General features: G+C 40.6%; 1 protein-coding gene across 1 annotated transcript in view; it reads right to left on the reverse strand.

The window, feature by feature from the left end:
- Window positions 1-615: 615 nt before the first annotated feature.
- LOC115632732 (protein encore) overlaps window positions 616-25,627 on the reverse strand; it is a 35,965-nt gene continuing 10,953 nt past the window's right edge. The window contains exons 2-12 of the mRNA XM_030529978.1: window positions 18,328-18,794; window positions 12,233-13,274; window positions 12,007-12,148; window positions 11,793-11,946; window positions 10,450-10,785; window positions 10,159-10,382; window positions 9,549-9,806; window positions 6,927-7,815; window positions 4,132-6,579; window positions 3,961-4,063; window positions 616-2,510 (exon numbers count right to left, since the gene is read on the reverse strand). Of these exons, the coding sequence (XP_030385838.1) occupies window positions 2,449-2,510; window positions 3,961-4,063; window positions 4,132-6,579; window positions 6,927-7,815; window positions 9,549-9,806; window positions 10,159-10,382; window positions 10,450-10,785; window positions 11,793-11,946; window positions 12,007-12,148; window positions 12,233-13,274; window positions 18,328-18,771 (6,102 nt within the window). The 5' untranslated portion in view covers window positions 18,772-18,794 and the 3' untranslated portion in view covers window positions 616-2,448. The remainder of the gene's footprint in view (window positions 2,511-3,960; window positions 4,064-4,131; window positions 6,580-6,926; window positions 7,816-9,548; window positions 9,807-10,158; window positions 10,383-10,449; window positions 10,786-11,792; window positions 11,947-12,006; window positions 12,149-12,232; window positions 13,275-18,327; window positions 18,795-25,627) is intronic.

Genomic DNA, 25,627 nt, shown 5'->3' on the forward strand with positions numbered 1-25,627 from the left:
TATCGTATCGTATGCATGTTGAAGCAGTTGTAGTATCTTTGTTTAGCGCACTGCTAAAAGCTACTTACTTAGTATACGATTTCATTTTTATTTCCGTTTAAAGTTCATAAGAATTGCTTTCTATGGCATCTACATGAAATGATAATACTTATATAATTGTTTCTAGGCCGAATTTCTCGATTTCTCTGGCATGCTCCTTATAGCTTACTTACTTATATGCTAAATGTATGCATGTTAGTCGCAATTTCGATTGATTTTCTTTTTGTAAATTATTGTTATATACATTTAGACATACAGTTGTTTTTGTGAGTTGTTGTTGTTGTTGTTAAGTTGGAAGTTTTGGCAATGATTCAAGTGTGCTTTATAGTGTGCTTATAGAGGCTAATAGCTTTCGCCTTAGTTCGTTGTATGAGAAAGCAGCAAAACATGAGATGATCTGCGTATGGGTGGACATTCCGGATACTCCCATCCTCTCCTCTCTCCACTCTCCACTTCATTTCTCTCTCTCTCTCTCTCTCTTTAAGAAATGCTTGAAAAACCAAAATCAAAATGAAAAGAAATGAAAACAAGGCCAACGCAACTTTAACTAATATTTTTATTTTGTTTTTTTCTTTCTTTCTGTTTTCTTGCCTATATATTGTATATATATATGTGTGTATATATATGTATATATTTAAATGGTACATGTACATATGTAATTACACGCTAAGCTAATTATTTTTGTTTAACAATTAAGGGGTAGCTGCTTGGCTCTTCTTATGTAGCACGATTTCTGATTAACAACGAAAATGGACTGCAACGATTTTATTTTTGCATAAGGAACAAAATTAAGCGAATGAATTCAATTCTATTTTGAAAGTAAATAATAATAATAATATTAATAATAGTGTTTAAATAATCAAATTAAATTTGTTGTGAGTTTTAACAAAAGAATATATATAATTAACAAAATAATATAATAATAACTTCATTTCATAGGCAATATTATTAAACTTCATGATGTTTTGTTTTTATTTTTCCATCCTTTCTTCCTTTCTTCTTTATGTAGTTTCTTGCTTTTATGCTTACAGGTGTTCTGTATGTATTGTTTGTTGTGGCAACTGAATTTTCACTCGAAAAGCTTTTGAAATTTTGCAATACAAAATATATATAAGCCAAGCCCTATTGCTATGAGACAGTGCGATCTTTCAGTAGTTGTTGTTGTTTAGCTGTTGTTGTTGCTGTTGTTGTTATATTAGCTTTTGTTGCTGCCCGGGCAAGTGTCAGTCACTACATAGTATGAGTTAGTTTTGCATTTGGTTGAGATTTTGTTCAAACATAATTAAAACGCATTTAATTAAACACACCAAAGCAAGACGACATTCTCTGTCCACTAGTAGCTAGCAGCTAGCAGCTAAAGAAGTCACAAAAATCGTGAAATTGAGAAATTTGAAAAGGAATGATGAAATCGAAGCAGCTACAAATTGTAGATACATTTTGAATAAAAGCTTGCTTTAGCGCAGACATTCAGTTTGGAGGACGAAACGAACGGATGTGCATTAATATCTGAACATATATGTATGCTATATACTCGAGTTCTCAACCATAGTGCTCGTTTTTTTTTCACTTTTTTAATTATTTGTTTTTTTTTTTAGTTCAGTCTATTTTTGGATTTTTTTTCCTGTCCGACAAGCTGATTTCTATCTATCTAAATCAACAGCACACGTCTGTCCTCGCAAGCATACGCATATGTGTGGTTGTTGTTGTCTGAAGTAATAGGTAGCTTCTCTAAGTTTAATATGATTTTTTTTTTAACGATAATTGTTTTCCATGGTTCATGTTTCTGTTTGTGGGTGTGTTTGTGTTTGTGTAGTGTTGTCTGTTTGTGTCACTGTCTTAATATTTGTTTTTTCAGTTATTGCTTTTAGGGTTGTCGTTTAACGCTATTTTAATGGCACAAAATATACAGCATTGATTTTACTGGTTGTTTGTTGTTGTTGTTGTTCTTGATGTTGTAGTTATATCGTACATTATTTCTTAACTACATATGTTACGCTATTTATCCCTATTTTCTTTACTATTTTTGCTCGCTTTTCTTGTTATTGCTGTTGTTGCATTCCGGAAGATAACAGTTTTATCTATCTTGTTATTTCATTAGTTTTCTTCATTCTTTATTAATGCGCATTTTTGCTCAGTTCGCAGTCCGTCCAACATCTTTCCTCTCTCTCTCCCTCTGTTCGCCCGCTGCTGCTAGCTTCCAACGCCAGTCGCAATGTTGTTGTTGTTGCTCCTCCTATGCTCTGTTTCGCTCTTTCAACTACATTATGTTCCACTAGTTTAGGTTGCTATTTAAATTATATATCTTAGGTATGCCGTTATGTGTAGTTTGCATTTTTCTTTCTTTTTTTTCTTTTTCTTTTTTTTCTTTTTGGTTGAGCATCCGCCGGCTGTGTCCAACGAGTCCAGTCCTTACCGTGGACGAGAGTTCTTGTAGTTTGGATTCGGATGACGGCTGGGATGACGTGGCGGTGCTGTGGATTTCAAATTTTGAGAATTAGATTGTTTTCATAGTAGTTCCGATAAATAGTTAAGGATAAGGTTATTCCAATTCGATCTAATTATGCAAAATTTAGACTTGTACATTTTTTTAAGTCCCGAACAATAATTTAGTTTTGTTAATTTGGTTTAAGAAGTAATCTGTTTTTTGGAAATCTTTCATATTTATTTAAGATCTGTCCTAGGTTGCATCAATTATTAAATTTTATGATAAACTTTGACGGTTTTTAATCATGCTTCTGTCAGAAATAAAAAATGATGAAACTTCTTATCGAGACAAACTAAGTGTAGAAGGAGACCTTCCTTTCTTTGTGGGAATGAGAGATGCATTGAAAAACACAAAACTAATAATAAAGATTTGAAAAACTACTAATTTTTCCAACTATGTACAGCATTTCAAACGTTCGAACACGGATTCAATGTTTATATTAAACATAGAAAAAAAGAAGAAAAAAAAACGTACCAGCACAATGTGTGATATTATATTCTGATGTTGGGGTAATGGGTAATTAGTAGGAGCGTTTAAGTTGTGCCAGTCTTTTTAAATAAGTCTTGGAATCACCCTCCCTTTTCCCAGCTACTGTCATTCCATTATACTATGACAGCTACATATATGGCAGCTCAACTATTTTAATCAAATTTGAGGTTATATAGCTCAGGAACTGATCGTTCCTATAGCAGCTCTATGTTGTATAGTTAACCGATTTTGCTTGAACTTCAGACAAAAGTGAGACACTAAAGAAAACTTATAAATAATATATCGTAGTAGTCAAAAATATTGTTCTACTAAGAGAAATGTTGTATCGATCGGTCCTATGATAGCTATGTAAAAAAAAATGAGAGTATATGCGAGTATGGTTTGAAATAAAATTGCTCTCCGAAGTGCAAAAAGCGAAGTCTACATACAAAGTTTGGTATCTCTATCTGTTATAGCTCAATAGATATCGGTGTTCCATGCTGCTTATACATACATAATTTACCAGTAACAAAGGGTCTGCCAAACTCCATTCCATACATTTGTCATTTCAATTTTCTAGTATACACTACAAGATTTTCTAGTATGAATAAACACTTTCTAACGATGTGAAACTGCAGTTCGGGTGCGCTCGTGAAATAACTTTTCGATATGCAGATGTTGTGTCGTCCGAATAAATGTGTTTAGATACTCCTCCGATCTAATTGGACGATCTTAACCTTTGGTCAGACAGGCAAATAGTTTGCACATATAAATCTGACGAATTTCCCAAATTATGTCATGGATATAATATTACTTCAATTCAAATAAGTACGAACTCCATTCTTATAAAAAAAGGATAAATTTGTGTGCAAATAATTTGCAGGTCTGACCGCTCAAGGCGGTCACACATGTCGAATAAGACTCTTAAGCCGCATAAATATTTTCTATAAGCAATAGTTACAACTAACCTTGTATCATCATTGTGGCGGGATACATGCCAGTCATCTGCGCCATTTGCGGTCTAATGTCAGACGACGGCGAGCGGCGACTGTTTGGCAAGGCCACAGGAGGCTGCAAAGGAAGGGATAAATTAAGTAAGCTTTTAGCGATACCCTTTTTTAGTTGAAGTGTTGACTTACATGCGCAAAGTACGTCTGGCCGTATTTAATGTAGACACCAGAGGCCGCTCCTGGATTGTAACCACCAAGAGCGCTCAGCACCGCTGCGGTGGTGGCCTGCTGAGTGCCTGCGCCGGCCGCTGCACCTGCGCTGTGATGGATCTGAGCTGGAATGTGCGAGGCACGCGGTCCGTTACCACCGCCGCCGCCACCACCTCCGCTCCAAAGCGATGGCGGTGAGCTATTCATCGCCGCTGACTGATCTACGACGACATACTGGGTGCCACCCATTGGAGTTGTGGTGGTGCTCGAGGCGTTAGGCGTGTTGGCAGCGCTATTACCGCTGCTGTTGCTATTGTTGTTGTTGGTGGTGCCAACTACGGCAATACTGTTCGGCGAGTTGTTGCTGCTCTCTTGACTGCTGCTTCCGGAGGGAGTGCCGGCCATGGGTGCACCACCTCCTCCATTGGTGCTGGGCGAATTGCGCTGCGAGACACTGCGACGAAAGTCGGCATTGATCGATTTCTGGCTACGGAAAGTGGCAGCGCCTGCATTCAGACGCACCGGTGGTTTGCCCTCATTGGCCGGATGATAGCCGGTGGTGCCGGTGGGCGTGTAGCTGGTGGGCGGCGGACCGCTTATTAACGGCATCTGTGCTGGCTTGTTGTTATCAACACCGCCGCGTTTGCTCATTGGATGTGGGCCGCGATGCGATGTGTGGTGGTAGGACGGAGTACCACCCATGCTCACACTGCTGGGCGAGGCACGTGGCGTTGGCTCGTTATTCGAGTTCAGTAGTGGTGTCTTTGCTCCGGTAATAATGCCCATGCCACCTGCTCCCGAGCCACCTCCCAGGGGCATAGAATGACGCGGATTGTAGCCGCCACCGCCATGGTATGGCTTGCGACCTCCACCACCGCCATTGTTGCGCTTCTCATAGGACGTATAACCACTGCCACCACCTCCGTCGTTGGCGTGACCACCTTGATAGTAGTGCGGGGTGGAGCTATTGCTATGATAGCCACCGCTGCTGCTACTGTTGCCGCTGCCACCGTTGGGTGCATTGCTCGAACTGCTGACAATAGGCGGTGTGGAGAAGAGTGGCGCCTGACGCCCTGGTGCATTTGTGGGCAGACCTGGGGCATTCAAGGAGAGCGGTGTGCTGGGCGCTGACTGCGAGACCACATTTGCACCACCACCTCCGTAGGCATTGCTATTTGCCGCTCCGGCGGCCTCCGCCGAATAAAATGGCGTCGCTGTAATTACAGCATGGTGCGTGTGTGGTTGCGTTGGAGCCGCTGCGTGTGGAGGTGGCGGTGGGTGAACCAAAGCCGTGGCCGCTACTGCGGCGTTTGCTTGAGGCGGCTGTGCTGCCTGCCCAGCCACGCTCGCATACGGAAAGATGTTCGTCGGAATCAATGCCGTTGCATGCTGAGCGGGCAGGGCATACAGATGCGCTGCCCCATTAGCAGCAGCCGCGCTGAGATCAGAGTTAGCCGCACCGGCGCCATGTGCAGGAGCCAATGTGAGCGTTGGTACCGCATGATATGTTGTTGTTGTGGCCGCGGGTCCAGCACCCGGCAACGCTGCCATTAACTGAGCTGCCGAGGCTGCAGCACCCGGATGATGATGGGGATTCGTGTGAGGAGCAACGGGATAGCTGGGATTGTAGTGAATGGAGCCACCGCCTGGTGTGCGCTTAACACGTGCCCCTCCTAGGTAGGTTGTCGTCGCCGTACCTTGATAGCCGCCACCAGCTGCCGTCGCACCATTCGCGGCATTCGTCACAACCGTTTGCGGACCAGCCGCACTTGCAGTTGCGAGATTCATGCCGCCTGCGACCCCATGAGGCTGGGTGTGCGGCGTCTGCACGAGCGTGGCGGTAGGAGCCGCGTTCGGCGGCTGCGCGGACACCTGTGCCTGGGCCGTATGCGGTGGTGCGCCGGGTGTGGCCACCATGGGCGTTGCAGTCACATGATTGCCCAACGCCGGCTGCGACACATAGTAGGGTATGGGATGATAGTATGGATAGGAGTAGCTAATGGGATACGTGGCCATTGGGATCTGCTGCAGTTGTGCTCCAGCTGGTGCGGCGGCCGCTGTGGCAAACTGATCGCTGGAGTAGATAACCGGCGTCTGATAGATGGGGGCACCGTTTGGTGCAGCCGCAAACGGTGCAGTCGGATACGTGGTGGCTACTGGCATGACGGCAGTGGCTGGTCCGCCGGTCGTTTGATAAATCGCCTGGGCGGGTATTAGCCCAGTGGCGGTCTCACGCTGCTGCTGGGCTGGATCGAAGACAGGTATCATGTATGTGCCCTGCATTTCGCCATCCTGCGAAGAGTAGACCGGTTCAGTGGTGTTCGAGGTGGTAGTTGTAAGATGGAAGAGCTGGGGTGCGTTACTTACAGCTGGCTGCGGATAGGCGTAGAGCATGCCTTGGGGCACTGCATAGATACTGCCGTCGGGCTGTATAATTGAGAAATAGGTCAATCAAAATTAGTTAACAAAGGCTATTTTAAACTGAATCAAAGCCAACCGAATAAGTCATATCAACAAAGCATAGTTTAACTGGAATTTCGAGTTAATCTTTTACAAGTTTATCTATCTTCGAAGGGTTGAAAGCTGATTTGAATTCTTCAACATCAGGACCATTTTAATTCATCAGAGATTGTTGTGAACCGACAATTTCTTTGGTGCAGGGGAACTTGAAGTATATTTCCTTCGAAAAACTAATAAACTCTTCTTATCCCCACCTTTACTCCCATAATCTTTGGAACAATGTGGGTATACCCCACATGGGACCTAATACTTACACCCTGCTGATATGTGGTTGTGCAATATGGCGCGCCATTAGGTGTAGTCGTTGTGTGGAACACAGTGGAACCATCTGACGCCTGGTAGCTCTGCGTATAAGTCCAGGTTGTGGTCTTCGGCTCCTCAGCGCCAGCGGGCTTAGCGCCGCTAACTACACCTTCACATTGGCTGTAGGGCGTCGAGCTGGGCGACAACGAAGTGGCATCACAATTAGCATTGGCCTGAGAAATCACCACAGCTTGCTGCTGCTGCTGTTGTTGCTGTTGTTGTTGTGAAGGTTGCTGTTGCTGAAGCACTGGCGTCTGACTAGGTGGCAGCTCTGCAACTGTTGCATTCTCCTCCACCACCACCGGATGCTGCATCTCCTGGGTTGACGCGGACTCAACGAGCAGCTCTTTTTCCGCACAGCAGGCGGGTATGTTGGGACTTGTGGCTTGATTCTTATACTTTTGAACTTCGATCCTATCGTAGTTCTTGGTTGAGGTCGAGGTCGTAATGCTCAGGCAGGCCGTTGCGCTGGCCAGGCTATCACAATCATCGGCCTTCGAGTCTTCGCCGGCCTGTTCGCCGCTGTAGTCGTACCCATCGGCACCTTCGATGCCTGGCGATTGCACCTCCTCGGCATAGCTCTCCGTAGAGCTGCAGGACATCTCATTTGTATAAGGCTGCTGCGATGGCAGTTGTTGTTGCTGCTGCTGCTGCTGCTGCTGCTGATGTTGTTGCTGCTGCTGAGATGGCGGCTGGTGTGGCGAATTTTTGCGATACGACACATAGTTGCCACCACTATTGGACTGATAGTTGGAGCCGTTGCCGTTGCCACCCCCGTGCTGAAGCGCCTGACCTGCCTGACCTGGTGGCAGGTTGGACGGGTCGTAGTGATAGATGGAGCTGTAAGCAAAAGAGTAGTGTCAGTATAGCTGTTTCGATCGATGGTTCCTTATGTGTTGGGTATCTGGAGTAGTTGGCAACGCTCGACACATGCAACATCCGAATTGAGGCTCAATAAGAAACGAGGAGATTCAAATTAAACTTAAAGAAATTAGCACGTATAGAGTAAACCTTTGAAAAGCTACGCTCGCTGACAGAGTTGCTTAGCTTGCTAATGGATAGTTGTGCGCACACTAAAGTTTCGAAGCTGGCGGCACAGATGCTCTCATAGGTTATACTTTTTTAGTGGCATACGAGTACATATGTATGTGTATGGAGAAGGCAGGCAGCACACAGCACAGCAGGCAGTTATATATCAACAAAAATGTAATCGAAAACAACAACAAAATCAAACGATGCGATGCAATCAGAACGTGTTTTTGCATTTACACGAGTAGACGACAACACTGGCAGACATTTATACGATATACATAGTATGTATGACACGATTAAGAGACAACGCTGATTGAGAGAAATTGAGTTTTGCATAATTGCTTGGGTGTATTTAAGAGATTGTGAGCTATGGGGTGAGAGAGTATCTGGTGTGTGGTTTATGGGTGTGGATGTGTGGCTGGTTGGGTGTGAGTGTGTAAGTATCGTGAAGTTTCTGGTGAACGCATGAGGCAGCGCGTGAGCGTGCGTGAACTGTTTGATATTTGATTGGTAGGCAGTTTTACTTGATTGTTGTTGTAGCTCATTCGATAAATTTGTTTTAAGGCAGATAATTTACAAAAACAACACATCAACAGGTTTAAAAAAAGTATTATGTTTCACATATCGAGAGTAATGGCAAAAATTATTAAGGTATATGATAAACAAAAGCCGGAAATATTATACACAGATAGTATTGCAAATAAATTTTTGAATTTCAGATCATTTGAGCAACAATTTAAGAGAATATGCAAATTGTTTGTTAGAAATATATTTTGCTGATCAAGGAAGTAATACTTCTCAATTTCTGTCTTATAAGATTGGGTCTTTTCTTTACATCCCCCATGATATTTATAACTCATAAATAACAAAAGTATTATCAAATTGGCGATGTAAATTTTTAAATAGTTTTGTAATAGTTGTTTGGTTTATTTTTTGCTCCCATATTCTTTCAATCAACTAAAGTTTGTGATGGAATTTTTTGGCTAAAATTTGTCTAATTTCTTCTAATTGATTCCTTTTCTATTATTTTAATAATTCTGAATTACTTTTAAAATTTGTTGCATAAAACGTCTAGCATGTAAGCAAACTGAACATAAATTGTGATCAAAAAATAATTGTTAAATATAATTCTTCTGTGTTCCTTTGTTCAAGTATCTTCCTTACTCCCCAAACAATTTGCAAATCGCGTCTCTTTAGTTAAAGATTAATGATCTGATTGCATGTACGATTTAGCAAATAAATAAGGGGACATAAACATTGATAGGCGCTGCCAGTTAATCGCTCGAGATCTTTACCACAGAATTATTTGAACAGTTAGAATTATATTAGCTGAGTAAGAATAAGAAGGTGAGGTAAAAATAAAAAAAAATTAAAACATAATCTGCATAGAGCAAGAAAAATGTACAGCAATTTGCGTGAAAATATTTCGCATAAAAATTTTGAATTGTTGAAAAATTGAATTTAGATATTTTGAATATGCGGCGTTTTTGTATTTTTTGTGAGCTTGTATTATTTTTTTGTTTTTAGTTTTTGTAAATTACCCGTCTGTATTGACAATTGGTTGAAGGGTTTGCGGATTTATGAGGACGCTGCCTATTGGCACATTCAAAATGTCTGTAACGGCCCAGACAATTCCGGACGCCGGTGCCGAGCTGGACGTCTGTAGGGATGAGGCTCGTGTGACCTCACGTGCCGCCTGTGCCTGCACCTGCGCCTCCGGCGTCTGCCTGTCGCTGCCGTAGCCGGTGGGCGAGGGCGTGACGGAATCGGAGCGCACGGACTGAGTGCGTGTCTTGTAGCTGGAGGGAAATGTATCAAGTTTTATCGTTGGTTGTTGGTTCATTCATTTGTTTCATAGTTCGTAGTAGTAGTAGTAGTTGTAGTTGAATTTGTTTATTGTAGTAGTTGTTGTTGTTGTTGTAGTTGTAGTTGGGTGGCATACAAAAGTTGTTGGCAATTTATAAACAACAGTTTTTTGTTTTAAACAAATTTATTAGGGAGATGAATTGGTAGAACAAAATGAATCAAAATAATAAAAACAAAAAAATGTAAAAAAAAACGAGCTTGGTACAATGGAGATGAGAAAACATGGATTGAAGCTATAAGAGGGTTCTAGCCTTCAGCTTCACCATCAAACTACGTTCTACATACCCGCTACTTGACGGCGATAGACGCCAGGGTGTGCTGGTGCTTCCGGTGGAGTCCTGCTTGACAAAACCACGCCCGCTCTTATTCGAGTTGGTCGAGTCGCCGCGTGGCAGTGAAGATCCAGGACCTCCGGCACTAGGTGGTCCCCCGTAGTTGCCAAAGTTGTGCGTCTTGGGCACGGCACCAGACCGCATACCGCCCCCGCTGCCATCACGAGATTCCGTCGACTGCAACAATGATGAAGAAACATTATTAAAGCGAGCTGATGTCATGATCAATTTTCAATCGACATACGTTCTGCATTTGCAGCATTTTGCCGTTTGATCGTTTGGGTCGCGGTGGTTGTTGCTGTTGCTGCTGCTGCTCGGCATTATGCCAGCCGTAGCACTCCTCGTTCACCGGCTCTCCATAGCCGTCCTGCTGCGATGTGCGGCTGAAAATGCGACTGCGCGAACGATCGAAGTCCTCCTCTCGCTCCTCAAAGCTCTTCGATTTGCGATCGAGCATGAAGCGCTCGGGACACAGATAGGTCGACTGACGCACCTCATCGAAACTATGCGTATCACGCTTCAGTATTGATTTGCGCGAGTCGTCGCGATGATCAACGCGCACCAGCGACTTGAAGCGTATCTGCAAAGAAAACAAAAGCAATGAATATTGTTAAAAAAAAAGATAGGTACAAATAATGATATTTCACGTAGAGATTGAAAGGTTTAGTAACCTACAAAATCAAGAAAGAGCTGAAAAAATGCAGCCAACCTGAGATTAATGAAGAGATTTGAATAACGATCCACTCATTACGGACTAAAAGGTCGCACCTGTTAAGACACATACCCAAGCAGCATGGGGTGCCCTAGTCCATCAACTCTTTGGCACTATAGCCAAGTCTTGAAAAAAAAAACAATCATCGATTCTTGGAAGAATACTGAAGCTTGTAGCCTTCAACTTTTCATCAAAAAAGGAAATTGTAACAGATTCCATGAAACCAAACACTATACATCTATTCTTCCGAGTATTGCTGCTATGTTTTATTAATCCGTATTAGCCTGTAAAAGCAGGATCTTTTTATACTCTGTACCCGTAGGGTAAAAAGGGTATATTAGGTTTGTGCAGTATGTAACAGGCAGAATGAAGCATCTCCGATCCCATAAAGTATATATTCTGAATCAGCATGACGAGAGAAATCAATCTAGACATGTCCGTACGTCCCAGATTCTCCTAGGCCCGAGAAAGGACGAGTTTATTTTATTTTTTGGAATTACCCCCCCCCCCCCCCTCCCCCTTTCCCTCAACATTTCAAGAGCTACATTAACCAAACTTTGAACACATAATCTATTCAATAGTTTTGTTTTAAATTCCATCTGAATTGTTTAATTCTATGAAAACTTATTAGCGAAACAATTTCACTCCAGTACTACGCCCACAAGCTGCAGCATTAATTGGCTTTTCTTCTTTTTGCTTCTGTTATGGGCGCATATTACTCAGTCCCGGAAATTTGTCTGGGTACAGGGTTCTCTCTCTGGTTAACTCCCAGACACAGCCCGGTCTAATCACAATTCTGTTTCAACCTTCCAAATTCCGACTCAACCAATACCAAATTTAAGAAGCCCCGCACATTTTCTCACCAGAGCACTTACCTCGGGTATACGTGTGCTTTTGGTCACTGCCACAATGACGCATTGCTGTGTCTCCGAGTCCACATTGTGGTCCATGCCAAAGAAGGCAGCCGTACGATGAATGAGCATGCGATTATACGAGGAAGCTGGCGGAAAGCGGAACTCACAACCGCGGCTGCGAAGCAAAGAAGAGAAGATGAAGTACAATGTGTTTCATCCTGTTAGTGGAGCTCACCCCTTTTCCTGCACGAACTCGATGAGATCCTTCTCAATCTTTAGCAGGATGTGTTTATCCTTGGGATTCTTATTGAGTGTATCGCGAAAGAACATTAGCAGGTCGGTGCCACCATAGTCTGTATACTGTTCGCTCGAGTTCTCTGATTGGTGAAAGACTAGAATCAATGAGTGCCATGAGTGCCATTTGGTGACTCAAGTAGTCCAGTTGGCCTGGTTCTACTTACCGCGCGATATGAAGCCCGAGGTGTTGTTGCTGCTGTTGTTCGAATTGGCCGATGAGTTTCCACCACCTCCAGCACCACCGCCGCCACCACTGGCAGCGCCACCAGTTGATGAACAATTGTTGTTGCCATTGCCACTGCCACCATCAATGCTGCCCGATGAGCTGCCACCGATGTTCTTCAAGCGGGGTTTGGAACCCTTTGAATTGGTATTGGCACGATGCTTCTTGCCGCCGCCCCCAGCACCACCACCACCACCTCCTCCACCAGCACGCTCATAATGATATTGCTCGTCATCATGGTTGCTGTTGGATAGATTGCTGTTCTGGCTGGACATCTCGTGGCGTTCGTGGCGCTCATGGCGCTCCGAGGCTTTGTAGTTCATGCCCGAATTATAGAGCAGTGTGGCCGAATTGTTGCCATTATTATTGTGATGTTTGTGGGATGGCGCTGTGTCCAGGCCATTGGATTTAACATCTACAACATACTTCTTGCCACTATTGCTGTTGGTGCTGTTGTTATTGTTGTTGTATTCGATGCGATTGTGATTGGCGCTGGATTCGGAAGCGCTGAGATTGCTGCCGCTACCATTGCTATTGGTGCGATTGTGTTGACCCCCAGAGGGTTTCTTCGGCGGCGACAGCTTTGGAAATTCAGCCTCGTTGCTAAGAACGGCAACAGCCACGTTTTGTTGTTGTTGTTGCTGCTGCTGCTGCTTATGTTGCTGTTGCTGCTGCTGCTGTTGTTGTTGTTGTTGCTGACTAGTGACAATCACGGCGGGTGCTTCAATCAGCGGCGAGTTTCCTCGTCCATTACCGCCGCTTCCAGTGCCTGTTGATTGTGCTTGCAATTTGTTGTTGTTGTTATTATTATTATTATTATTGGTGTTGTTGTTGTTGTTATTGGCTATGGCATTATTGTTGTTGTGCTCCTGTGCCTCACTCGCTGAATGCTGCTCATTGGCACGCGGGGTTGGGGTACGCGGAGGCGATGTAGCCTCACGCATCGCATGGCTTCGCGTCAGATGTTTGCCCTTCATGTTACCCTGAGGATGATAAAAAGAAGTGCAGAACGGGGTGAGTCGAGTCAACGAGAATTATTAACTGGGGGAAACCCACTAATTGAGGTAATTATTTCCATAAAGATTTCTGATAAGAGCAGTACTTAACAATTCATTTGGACTGATTGCTTCTAATTTAGACAACTGCTTACACACGAAACCGTTTTTTATCGATTCTATGAAATACTTTGCAGAGAATTATAATGAATTTTAAGCAAACACAGATTTATGTCATGCAACAAAATACATATACCCAGACACCATTCGTTGTTTCCTAAATTTAAGACCTATAACGCTTTGGTGAACACATGAGTTTAACGAACAAAAAGTTTAATACAAGTATTGTAAAAAATATTTATATGAAAAGGAGGATTTACCTTTGGTATTCGGAAAATGAGATATTCTATATTCTATATCAAAGCTGCCTGCATCAGAAAGTGGTATTTTTATCGTAAAAATATTCAGATATTCAATATTCAGTCTTGATTTTTGTCACTCCCATATAAGGTTTTTCTACACTTGAAAAAGCTGTTAAAGTTGGTCTAAGAAAAAGTGCTTCGAAAATTGGTTCAAAGGAATGATCATAATGGTGAATATAAATATTTGCTTCCTTCCCAATTTTCGAAACACAAAAAGCTACTCTCGTACTTGTTTCAGCATCTCTCTGCCTAAGAAAAACAAATGTTGAAATACTAGGTAATCATATATCAAAGAAACCAATATCGTTTATCATAGTTTTCAAAAAAAAAAAAAAAATAAATAAAAAATTTACAAAAATTGATTTTTACTAAAGAAACTCTATTTATTTATACTTCTAAGTAACTTCAACAAATGAAGAAATCATATTTTTAGTATCATCGCAGCGACAAGTCTTTTGTATCCATTTTTAGATTTTTATTTCAACGGTCAACACAATTTTGTAAAATTCCGTAAGCTGGAGAAGTATTTTTTAAGCAAAATGATAAGCAAACAGGAGCATCAAAATTAAGGGCAGAAAAAGAAACTATTAATTGAATAATTGTATTAAAACAATTAATAGAGAAGTCTTTAGAGTAGAATAAATTTATTTGAGAATCATTTCACGAACTGATGGGAACTCAAAGCGTTTGCAGTTCTTTGGAGCTGGTAGAATAATCGACAGAAGGCGAGTAAGGGAATGATCCACACAGACGCTATAAGTAGTTTCGTGAGCATATGACTGACCAGGGAGTTGGCGAAATTTCATCGCCAATGCCAAAACAATTGACATCAGATAGGTGTAAATACAGTTAAAAGGTTACTCAAATTTTCATAATTAAAGTGACATTTCAAGGCCGATTAGCCATCATTCGCTTCTCTTCATTTGATATTATTTCGTAAAAACCCTTTATACTTGTATGCAGGCGCCATTAAGCTAAGTAGTCAGCAGTCCAGGTGTGAGCAACAATTAGTTTCGAATTAAGTAGTTGCCTCCAATTTAATGCCAAAGTTGACGAAAAGCTAATGCCGTTGCTCGCACCGTGATGCAATTGTTTGTTGAACGCAGCGCGCCGTCCTATGTTGCTCATTAAAATGTAAAACAAAGCCCATGTGTTGGGTGCGGGTTGAGCGTTAACGAGCGCACGGAAGGGAAAAACCACCAAAGCCATAAAACGCGCTAAGAAATAATTTTATACATATATAGTACGTCTGACGAGTGTACACGAACGGACGGACGGACGGACGGAACGGCGTCAACATCGAAGCTTTTGCCGTGCCAGCCACATAAATCGCTTTAACGTCAGTCTCTCACTGGCTGGCTGGCTGCCGCCTTTTGACATTTCACGATGACGACGACGTGAGCTGAAGGACAACGCAGTCAACCAACAGGCAGGCAGGCAGCCTGGGAGGCAGGCAGGCAATCCAGTTAGCTCAGTCATTGGCTCTGTCTCGAGTCCCAGTCCCAGGTCTCAGTCTCAGTCCGTTAGCCTGGCACATTAATTTCGTTTTTACTGCTGAGCCCATTGATTTTGCTCGGCAAACAGAACGTGAGTGGCCTCTGACACATCGACTGACATCATTAATCAGTTAACGGTCGTTTTGGTTTTTATTTTGCTCATGTCATGGAAGACCTAAGTCCCTGGCAGAACACTCTGTCTTGCACGCTTTTGGCCACTTGATGATGACAAGCGATTTGCTGGCAATTATCAGCTTTTCCTTTGTACCTGTGGAAAAGTCAATGGCAATATCTGCCAAGTGCCCTGTATTTGCTTTTACTTTATATGGCAAACTAAATGTATCCTAGTTACCAAAAACACCTAAAACAAAGGTTCAACTCTATTTAAAAAAACCACTTTCAATAAATCGAGCTGATTTATTTCATTTCATTTCATTTATTCACAAAAATTGGCTCATAAATTGATGTGTATGTATAATAATTATGTTGATAAGGTTTTATAACCTGTACTCTTTATTATTAACTAATTATGCATACACACCAATTTATGAGCCAATTTTTGTGAATAAATGAAATTAATTGAAATGAATCGAACTGCAGCATTGCTGTGAAAGCAGCAATGGAATAGGCTTTATCCCTAAATTTTAGAGCTACAACTAATCATAGGAGCAGCATAAGCAGCTGATCAGACGGTCGAATATAATTCCATAATAAGTTCTTTAGATCATAACTAGTATAAAGTTTTTTCTATTTCGACTATAATGTGTAATGCTATATGTGGGAAAAGGGTGAGATATACAGCTTCCTATTAAAAATGTTCCTAAGTGTAAAATTGCAGAAATGGACCTGAATAACGTAGTCTATAAAATTCCATGTGACGGAGACAGCGACAACCCATGTAGGAGATTTTACATTGGAACCACTAAGTCGAAACTAAAAACACGGATATCACAACACAAGTCAGACTACAAACTAAGGCATCAAACATTGACACAAAAAACTGCTCTAACAACCCACTGCATAGAGACTGGACACACCCCCAACTTTGAAGAAACGAAAGTACTTCAACAAGAACGACACTACAGTAAGCGATTCACTCTCGAAACGCTACACATTATCAACACACCTAACAAATACAGAATTAACTACAAAGCAGACACCGAAAATTGCGCGCATATTTACAGACACCTGTTAGTTAGTAACTCCAAGTCAAACAGAGCAGACTTGCTTAAATAAGTAATTATATAAAAATTCTTGTGTTATAGTTTTAATATGTTAATTATGTTATATGTTTTGTAGTTGCCCTGAAGACGGTTACCGTGGCGTAACCGAAATATATCGGAAAAAGAAAAGAAAATTAAATAAATTGGTTTTTCTTACTCTGACCTCGAGCCGGCCAAACAATAAAAATAACTATGAGGAAGGTCACCAAAATACTCAACGATTTCTACAATATTGAAAATGATTGCAGTTTAAATGACGAACAGAAAGGATTCAATCTTTATTGACACCAGTTGCCAACATTTGGATTTTTTAGAATGTGGTGCATTATGAATTGCAAATAATATCGAAAGCGCACGATGAATATTTGAATAGTTTATGGGATGCATATAATGGTGGCCCCATTTTCTGGAGTGACAACGATTCAAATTGTCAAATTGTCAATAAGATTCCACGATTATTCTAAACCTCTCACCATTAATATGAAATAGAGGACTCTCTGAAGTTTATTAAAATTGTTTTAAAAAATTAGTTAATAATAAGTTACAAACAGAATCTAAACGAGTTTAAACCAATTAATGCAAATTAAAATTTGACAACGAAACTGAAATGCTAGAGCTACCCAATACTTTTAAAGGGATTATTATATCTTTTATTTTTCATTTTTAACAAAATATTAAAAACTTAAGTTTCTTTCCCCATTAATTATAAATGTTAAAATTATCAACAATAAATCATTATTATTTATCATCAAATTTTGTTTTTTTTTTTTTGCCTGTTTTGTTGATAATAGTCGTTTGGACTACCCTTAAAGGGGCTGTAAATAGCGACAAAAAAATTATTTTTCATTTGTGAATTTTAAAAAATGTTGCATAGCTCAAGGCTGAGTACGGCTGAGCCTTTATCTTTTACTTTACTTATATACATATTTATAGTACTGATTTATGTATTTTTGAGTCACTTTTCGTCCAGAGTATTCATATAATTGCTTCATGCACTTCTCTTGCTGCTTCCGCAAACGTCATCAAGCGGCCGAACAGTGCTTTTGCAGGCATTATGATGTTAATGTTGCTGTTGTTGTTGAAAAATCAATAAATCGACCTTGAAGAGGAACGCCCGCTTCAACCCGAAGCTTATAATTTTTTGTTTTGTTTTTGTTGCCGACCACAAAACGGGCATGTTTTTGGTTTTGTTTTCGGTTACTGTTGCTCTCTACAAATTATCGCGTTCCACATAAAGTATGCTGGCAATAAATCTGAACATAAGGGCAAATGTGGCACTATTTGGTTGCAACATCAGCAACTGCACCCGCCACACATAAACCTTGAACTCTGCACACACTATTTTGTTTCGTCTGCCTGGGGGAGTTTAGTTTAATTTAATGATAGTTTTGTGTGAATGCAATTGAATCGATTGGGAAATTCCATTTAAGCAATGTAATTGCAAAGGCAAACAACTCGGAACCATTTCTTGGAAATTCGCAACTACGAGTATGCATATGCATATATAGCTGTATATTATATAGTGTGTATGCGGCATGAACGAATTATGTACATATGAGTATGTTATGTGTTATGTTGACCCACTTTATCGCATTCAGACTGCAGTCGTGCGCAGCTCACAAATGGGCGTGAATATCCACATATATACGAGTGGATATATATGTATATAGTATATACGCATGAAGAGCGCCTCAGTTCATGGCTATGTATGTATGTGCAATGAGATATATACGTATATAACACCTGACTTTTAGTGGAACTCGACTTGACCTGACCCATATAGCAATTAGCGCCGCCATGTGCGGCATAAATACCATTGAATAGTTGGATCGGCGGAAAGAATGCAAAAAAAGCAAAGAGAAAGAGAGAGACAGAGAAAGGAAAGGAGGGGAACACTTACGCGTCTATTGCCGAAACTATTCTGACGTCCCAAATTGTTGGCCGCTGCAGTCACGTTGCCTGGCAATTGCTCCTCACTGCTGTTGCTGCTGCTACTGTTGTTGCTATTGTTGTTGCTGCTGCTAACTGCAGTTGCTGTTGTGGCTGCAACGTTATTGTATGCCGTCGATGATGACGTCGGCAACGTTGCCGCCAAGGATGTCGATGACGACGTCGCTCCTACTGCTGCTACTGCTGCTACTGCTGCTGCTGTTGGGGATGTTGTTATTGTTGCTGCTGCCGCTGCTGCTGCTGTTGCTACTGCCACTGATGACGTAGCTTCTGCTCCTGCTGTTGCTGCCGTTGCTGCTGTGGCCGTTATATTGTTGGAGGTGTTGGCGGAGGAGCAAACCAAGTTGGTTGGAATATTTGTAGCAAGGGCTACTTGAGATTTTGTGGAACTCATAATCACAGTTTATGTAAAATGTACTGCAAAAAAAATTGCGAATTGGTAAAAGTGATTAAAACAGTCACATCATGCCATCTTCCAATTCAAATACTTATAAATTCGGTAACACATGTGAATTTAGAACACTTAAAAACTACTTAAGGTCAGGTATTGATAAATAAAGTCAAAACAACAATAAAATGCGCTCAAAGTGCGCAGTTACAATAATTCAACCCCTTATTGGGTGAAAATTGAGGTCAAACATCTTAAAGGATATTAAACAATAAAACCTGTGCCCAGATATAGATGATTGTAGAACGCAAAGGCCTATCGTAAGCAAGAGGGAATGTTACAGTCAAGCAAACCCGAATTTTAAATACCCTGTATCCTAAATAACTTACGTTGTTTTATGCAGCTAAAAAGGGGACTATAGTTTCGAGTCGAGGTAATCGAAATAGAAAATTATATTTAAATTGGGAAGTTGTGTAGAGTATTGAAAAGCTATAGCGGTGAAAATATCTCCTATACAAAAACAAAAATTTAAATAAACTTATGCAGTCTAGAGACTAGAAGAGTCTACATACCAAGTTTTGTCAATATAGGCTAAGCCTTTTCTGAAACTCACGCGTTCATACAGACGGACAGAAGGACGAACAGGTGTAGATCGATTTATCATGCTTATCTGCTTGTTACAAATTCTGCACAAACCTTATATACGCGTTTTTCTTCAGGTACAGGGCACAAAAACAGGACTTTCGTCCTTTCGCTTTATGTTATTAAGTATTGAAAAGTGTTGAAAGGAAATATATTTGTTTTATTAATAACAACAGGGCTGTGGAAATATTTCTACTTGTGGAGGAGGAGTAAAACTTTATTGTTTTTTTTTTAAAGACATTTGAAACCATTTGAAGGCCGTTAATAAAAGTGCAAAAAGAAAAGTACAGAAACTTGCAATTTATTTATAATACAATATAATTCATAATGGGCCCCCATGGGCCCCGCACATACATATGTAATATTCAAAACAATTTACCTCAGCTTTAGAAAAACTATTGCATGATTTTTTCTCGTTTTTGTTTTGTTTTTCTGACAGTTGCTTTTGGAAATTTGATTTGAAGAGTTTCGTGACTTTCTGTTTTTAGCAGCTGCTGCTGTTGTTGTTGTTGCTGATGTCTTTTAACTTGTTGTTGTTGCTTCATAAGATTCCTTTGCTTATTAGTTAGGAAAGTTTATTGTTTGTTATTTTGTTGTTGTTCTCTTTCATTAGAATTGAATAAAATCATATTTTTGCTTGTCAAAAATATGCGGCAGTGCAGTTGACAGTACATACATATATATTGTTCAAAAAAAATAATAATTATGTATACGCCTGGTTTGCGCTGCTTGGGCCAGTTGGTTGGTTTTCTTGTTGTTGTAGTTTTAGTTTGAATGCTTTTGTGCTTTCGACTTAACTTAATATTATAATAGATACGAGAAGGCTTAATTGTGTAGATATATGCATGTATATAGTTATACTTGTAGTTTTAATTGTTTAACTTTCGTAGAAAATGTTTGCAAAACGAAAATCATCACGAAAACACAAGTTGAGGCCTTTGGTGCACTTTTCAAAAGTTGTTTTTGTTTGGTATTTTGTTCTTGTTGTTGTTGTTTTTTTTTTTTTTTTTGGTAGTAAAGTTGTGTGTTTGTGTTATTTTTGTTGTAATTTTATTAAAACTTTTAATAACGCTTTTATCACATTTACACCATATCACCGAAAATCACAAGCTTGCAGACTGAGAGACAGAGCCCCTTTCTTCATGGTCTTGTTGCTGTTGCTGTTGCTGTTGTTGTTGTATTTATTGCTTTAATATGCAAATCTTTAGGCGCTGCACTTGAAAATTTTCTTTGCTTTTATTTTAATTATTATTAGAATTACGTTAATTTAGACTTAAACTTATTGTATGCATGTATAGTTAAAAATATTTGTAGTTAAAGCTTTTTGGTTGTGATTTTGTTTTGGTAAAGTTTGTTGTTTGTTGTTTTGTTTTATTATTAATTTTCAGTTTATGTTTCTTGTTGTTCTTCTAGAGTTTTCAGGTTATATGAAGTTTGCTTTGATTTGCTTGTGTTTTGCTTTTCCTTGTGGCACACATTTTGCCTGCGAGACGGTAAGAGGGGAGACGACACACATTGAAGATATTGCTGAAGCACACACATTTTATAGCCTAACAAACTTTCAATAGAACGCACAACACACAGAGCGCGAGAGCAAACCGAACAAACTATAGTATGACGACCACGACCACGACGACAAACGACCGACCGATTTTCCCTCGTTATGTGTATCTATATAAAGTAAATGCCACTCGTATTCGCACACGCACACACACACACACACACACAATGACCTTGTTTACGGTTTATTTTGATATTAAACAAAGAAATAAAAACTACAAACTGCACGGGCAACGCACGGCGGAGATAGAGGAGCTCACCAGTTCGGGATAAATGCGTGCACACATCTATCTGCTTAATTATCAGAGGGTGCTTTTTGCCTCAGGCTTGCCAGATACCACTAAACTAGTTGTTGTTGTTGTAGTTGTTGCTGTAGTTGTTGCTGTTGCTCACTTTTCAAAGCAATTATGTTAATATTTGATTGCGAAAACCTTCGTTGCATGTTTCTGGCATTAGCAAAGGGTTGAAAATTTGTTTTACAGAAAGAATACTGACAAGTTGAATGGACTCTGTAGGTGAGTGAGTGAGTTTTTTTTTTTAAATAAAAAAAAGCATCATTGATTAAATAAAAACAAAATATGAAAAAGAAACTGTAAGGGGGGGAATAAAGCCAAGCACCTCTTGGGCTGTGAATCAACTTTTGAAGTTACTTTTTCATTAAAGGCTACGCACATGCCGGAAATAATTTTTGTGATAGGTGCAGGGTTTAAAGGAACAACCAGTTGATGTGAATAACCTTAAGATATAAAAAGCTTGTTATCAGTTGCTCAAAGATGTGTAATTAGAGCTGATTTTCATTTGCAAAGTATCTTCTATTCTATGTTGAAATTTGAGAAGTATATGATTAGTTGGGAGAAATAGTAGACACAACATATTCTCAATGCAACTTGTTTCGAAAATAGGCACAATTATCAATCTCGGATTAGCGGGAGAAAGTTGCCTTTTTTGGGTTTAAAGACCAAAGAGAAGCGCCGTAGCATCGAGGCAGCATTTTAAGTAAGTAAAGGCAAAGCTGCAGTTCAATATGTTCTTTCTGGTGCTGTTAGTCATGATTTATTGAGTCATTGGCCCATATGAGCAGAAATAGTTCGGCGCAAGCTTTCAGAATGCAGTGATCTAAAAACTTTCATTTCTCAAATATAGCTTAACACAATTTGTAAATATAAATATTTAGACTTAGACCAAGCTAGCTCTAAGGAAGCATTTGCACTCAACACTTGCATTGTAAACAAGCTCTTAAATCCTCAGAAAATAAGATCAAAATTTGTTTAGTACTCAAAAATTATTAGATCCATGAAAAAAGTTGTTTATTGTAGCCAAACATTTGTGAACATATCCGAGTCTTAGCTTCAAAATAAGAATTTATATGCATATATTCGAAATGAAAAATTTAATAAGGTTATAAGGAAAATAAATAAATAAATAAATAAATCAACACGATATGCACAATACCGATGACATCATTTTGATGATTCTAATGTATGGATTTGCTTGATGTCTGACTTTACAAATATTCTATTTAAAGGCACATCTTCGAAGACAGCTAAATGCAAAACAATGCACTTCCATAAGTATAAACAATTTCGTATATTAACGCTCTATTAATATTATTCTGCGTGCTCGAAACTCCGAAATTTTTGCCATGTCTTTATCTTATTTATTTATCCACATCTGTATCTTATGCATATAAACAAACCAAAGCGAACGCATCGCCACACGAAATGCGAATGGAAATGGAGAGAAGGAAGGCGAGAAAAATGAAAATGCAAACAAATATGGCTGAAAGGTAAATAATACCACATCGTTGTGTCATCGATATTTGCCGACGCCTTCTATTGAAATTCTTTAGGTGTGCGTGTGTACGTGTTTGTTTGGGAAATACCCGCGAAATATGCGGAAAATACATAAATGAAAACAGAAAGGTGCCAAATGACTTGGAAAAAAGCGCACAACGATGCCAAAGAGAACGAAGGCGTCGCTGCCTCTTAGCCTTTTGCCTCCCCCACCACTTTGCTAATATGGCAGGTGACAGATGACGTAGCTGCCTTAAAAAGAAGAAATGAAAGAAACAAGAAATAGCACGCATACGACGTGTGGCACACGACCAAGACCCAAGACGTTGCTCAGCTCGAGGTGGAGAGGAGTAGAGAGGGAATATATACAGTATATATATGTATATGTATATATAATAATTTGTATATGAAAAGGCCAAGTCAAAACGAGGCAAAGTTCGTCACAAATTTGGGACAACAACCAGGCAATTGCATTAGCCCTGCCGCATGGGTGGTGTATGTAGAGTGCGGGCGGTGAGAGGGGAGCGAGTGCATGTGCCGTTATGACAGCAGCTGTGCTCGTCGCTCACGACAACTTCGTCGCCTCGCTGTACTAGAAATTTGTTGCGCTGGCAGAGCAACGTGTTGTGAGGGGGGATGAGAGCCCGCTGCATTGAGCGCCAAAGCGCATGCCTGCTGGGAGTGAGTAAATGCCCAGCGACGGAGAGACAGAGAGAGCAAGAGAGAGCAAGAGAGAGAGAGTGCGAGATGTGCCGCCTGTTGTGGAATGAGCCGCGCCATGCCTGCACTTTTTCTTCATTTTTTTCGGGCATTAGCTTTAAGTTGGGGGCACTTGCAAAAATGAATATGCATATAAATATGCATATTATAGGGTGGGGTTTCGAGCAGGACCTTAGAAGCAATAAATTAAAATTTAAATTTTATAGCAACAGCAATAACCACTACTACTACCACCATTTAGTGTAACGCGCGCGCGACACCGATTGAAAAACGAAACGAGCGAAAAATTCAGAACCGAATGAGTCCCCAAAAGCCGAACGAGCAAAGCAACCGATGTTGACGCTACGCTTACCGTGCGTATATATAGATGTGTGTGTGTGTTTGTGTGACAACGTGTATCATTGTGTATGTATAATACACCAAATAGCGAAAAAAGACACACACACCATCACAGACACAAACACGTATACGAGTATTTGATTAAAGAAAAGTATTTTGTACGTAGCAAATAAAAATGCTGCACAAAAATTCTTTAAGCATTTTTCACGATTTATTCACGCACCGCACGGATTCGCTGAAATTTCTCAGCAATTTTTGAAAATTGTTCGTTCATTTTTTGGAGGCGGGGGAGCTCCCATTTTTTTTTTTTAACACTTTTACACTTTAGACACACACACTTGATTGTGGCTTCAACTGCTTCCTTTTCCTGCATACATACATGCCTACATATACATATGTATGTATGTATGTTTTACGTGTGCGTGCTCTAGCGCTTCTATGTGTGTACGTTTTTCTTTTTGTTTTTTGTTTTTTTTTTTTTTCTCCAATATCTATAGGGAATTGTATTTTTATTTATTGCTTTGCGCGTGCCATTTTATTTTTTAAATATATATACATATTTGTGTGAGTATTATATTCTTTTGCCTTTTCACATTGGTATTTTTATTTTCAGAGAAGCATGCTTCCTCTTTTCGCTTTTCGCTTCTTGCTTCATTGTAAAAATGTATTTTTAAGCTGGCGCTGCTGCTGCTTCTTCTTCAGATTCTGATTCTGCTGCTCCGCTGCCTGCGCTGCTGCTGTTTCTGTTTCTGCTGCTGTTGATGACAATGACAACGTTGACGACGGCTGCAAGCGCTGCGCTCCGCCGGCAGACATTATGGGAACACGACCGAATGGATACTGGGCCAGCATATCCACATATCCACATGCAAAAAGGCCGCCAGAGGAGAGTAAAAAACTTGATAAAAGCACGCTGCTCCTCTCTCAATTGGCCAATCTCGCTCTCGGTCTCTCTCGGCTCTGTAGTCTGTGCTTTTGCCACAAAGGGTAGCAACCGAAAGTGGTTCAAAAGCAAGGTGAGTGGCGAGTTGCCATTGCCATTTCTATTTGTATGTGCAGAAGAGAGCGCGTTCGCTCGTGTGCGTGAAAGCTCAGACAAAAACAGGTTAAAGCGATGGCCCTGCTCCCTCCCGCTCTCTCTCTCTCTCTCTCTCTCTCTCTCTCTCTCTCTTGCTTCCCTTGTCAACCAACGTTTTGGTTTGTATACCCTTTACCCGAAGGGTGCTAGGCTATACTATGAAATAGGAAAGAGGAGGCGTGGCAAACCCTACGTGTGCTGATCTATCAGCAAGAAGAGACAACTCGATATAGACATATCCACATCTAAAATAATATAGCAATTGTTTCTATTAAGATATCTTAAACAAAGTTGATTCATAATCTAAAATTGCATCCACTTCAGATATCATAAAGCTTCCACAGGAAAGAATGGTGTCACTCGCCCTTTTTCTGCTTAAAAGAGAAGCTGGGGCAGAGTATTCGATAGTCTAGCTGGCGTGTATGTAGCGTTCTACTCGTTTTGGGGTGGCATTTCCATATGCCTGGTATACAAGTATGTATGGAAGTGTTAGTGTGTTCAGTTCTGCTTCCTGGTGCGTATGCAGTGAGTGGCTTATTGTAAATTTTGTTGTTGCTTCTGCTTCGGATGGATATCTTTGCCTATCTACACATCGTTTGAGGCTTTGGCACAGGCCACACGGTAAGACCTTGAGATAATTCCATGTTGTGTTGAGAGCCAAACAGGAATGTTTTAGAGCCGCCAGCGGCGATCTATGCGGAAGGGCGCATGTGAAGCGCTACAATAAGGG

This window comes from Scaptodrosophila lebanonensis, unplaced genomic scaffold, assembly GCF_003285725.1.
Source record: "Scaptodrosophila lebanonensis strain 11010-0011.00,11010-0021.00 unplaced genomic scaffold, SlebRS2 tig00001415-arrow-pilon, whole genome shotgun sequence".
In the NCBI taxonomy this organism is placed as follows: domain Eukaryota; kingdom Metazoa; phylum Arthropoda; class Insecta; order Diptera; family Drosophilidae; genus Scaptodrosophila; species Scaptodrosophila lebanonensis.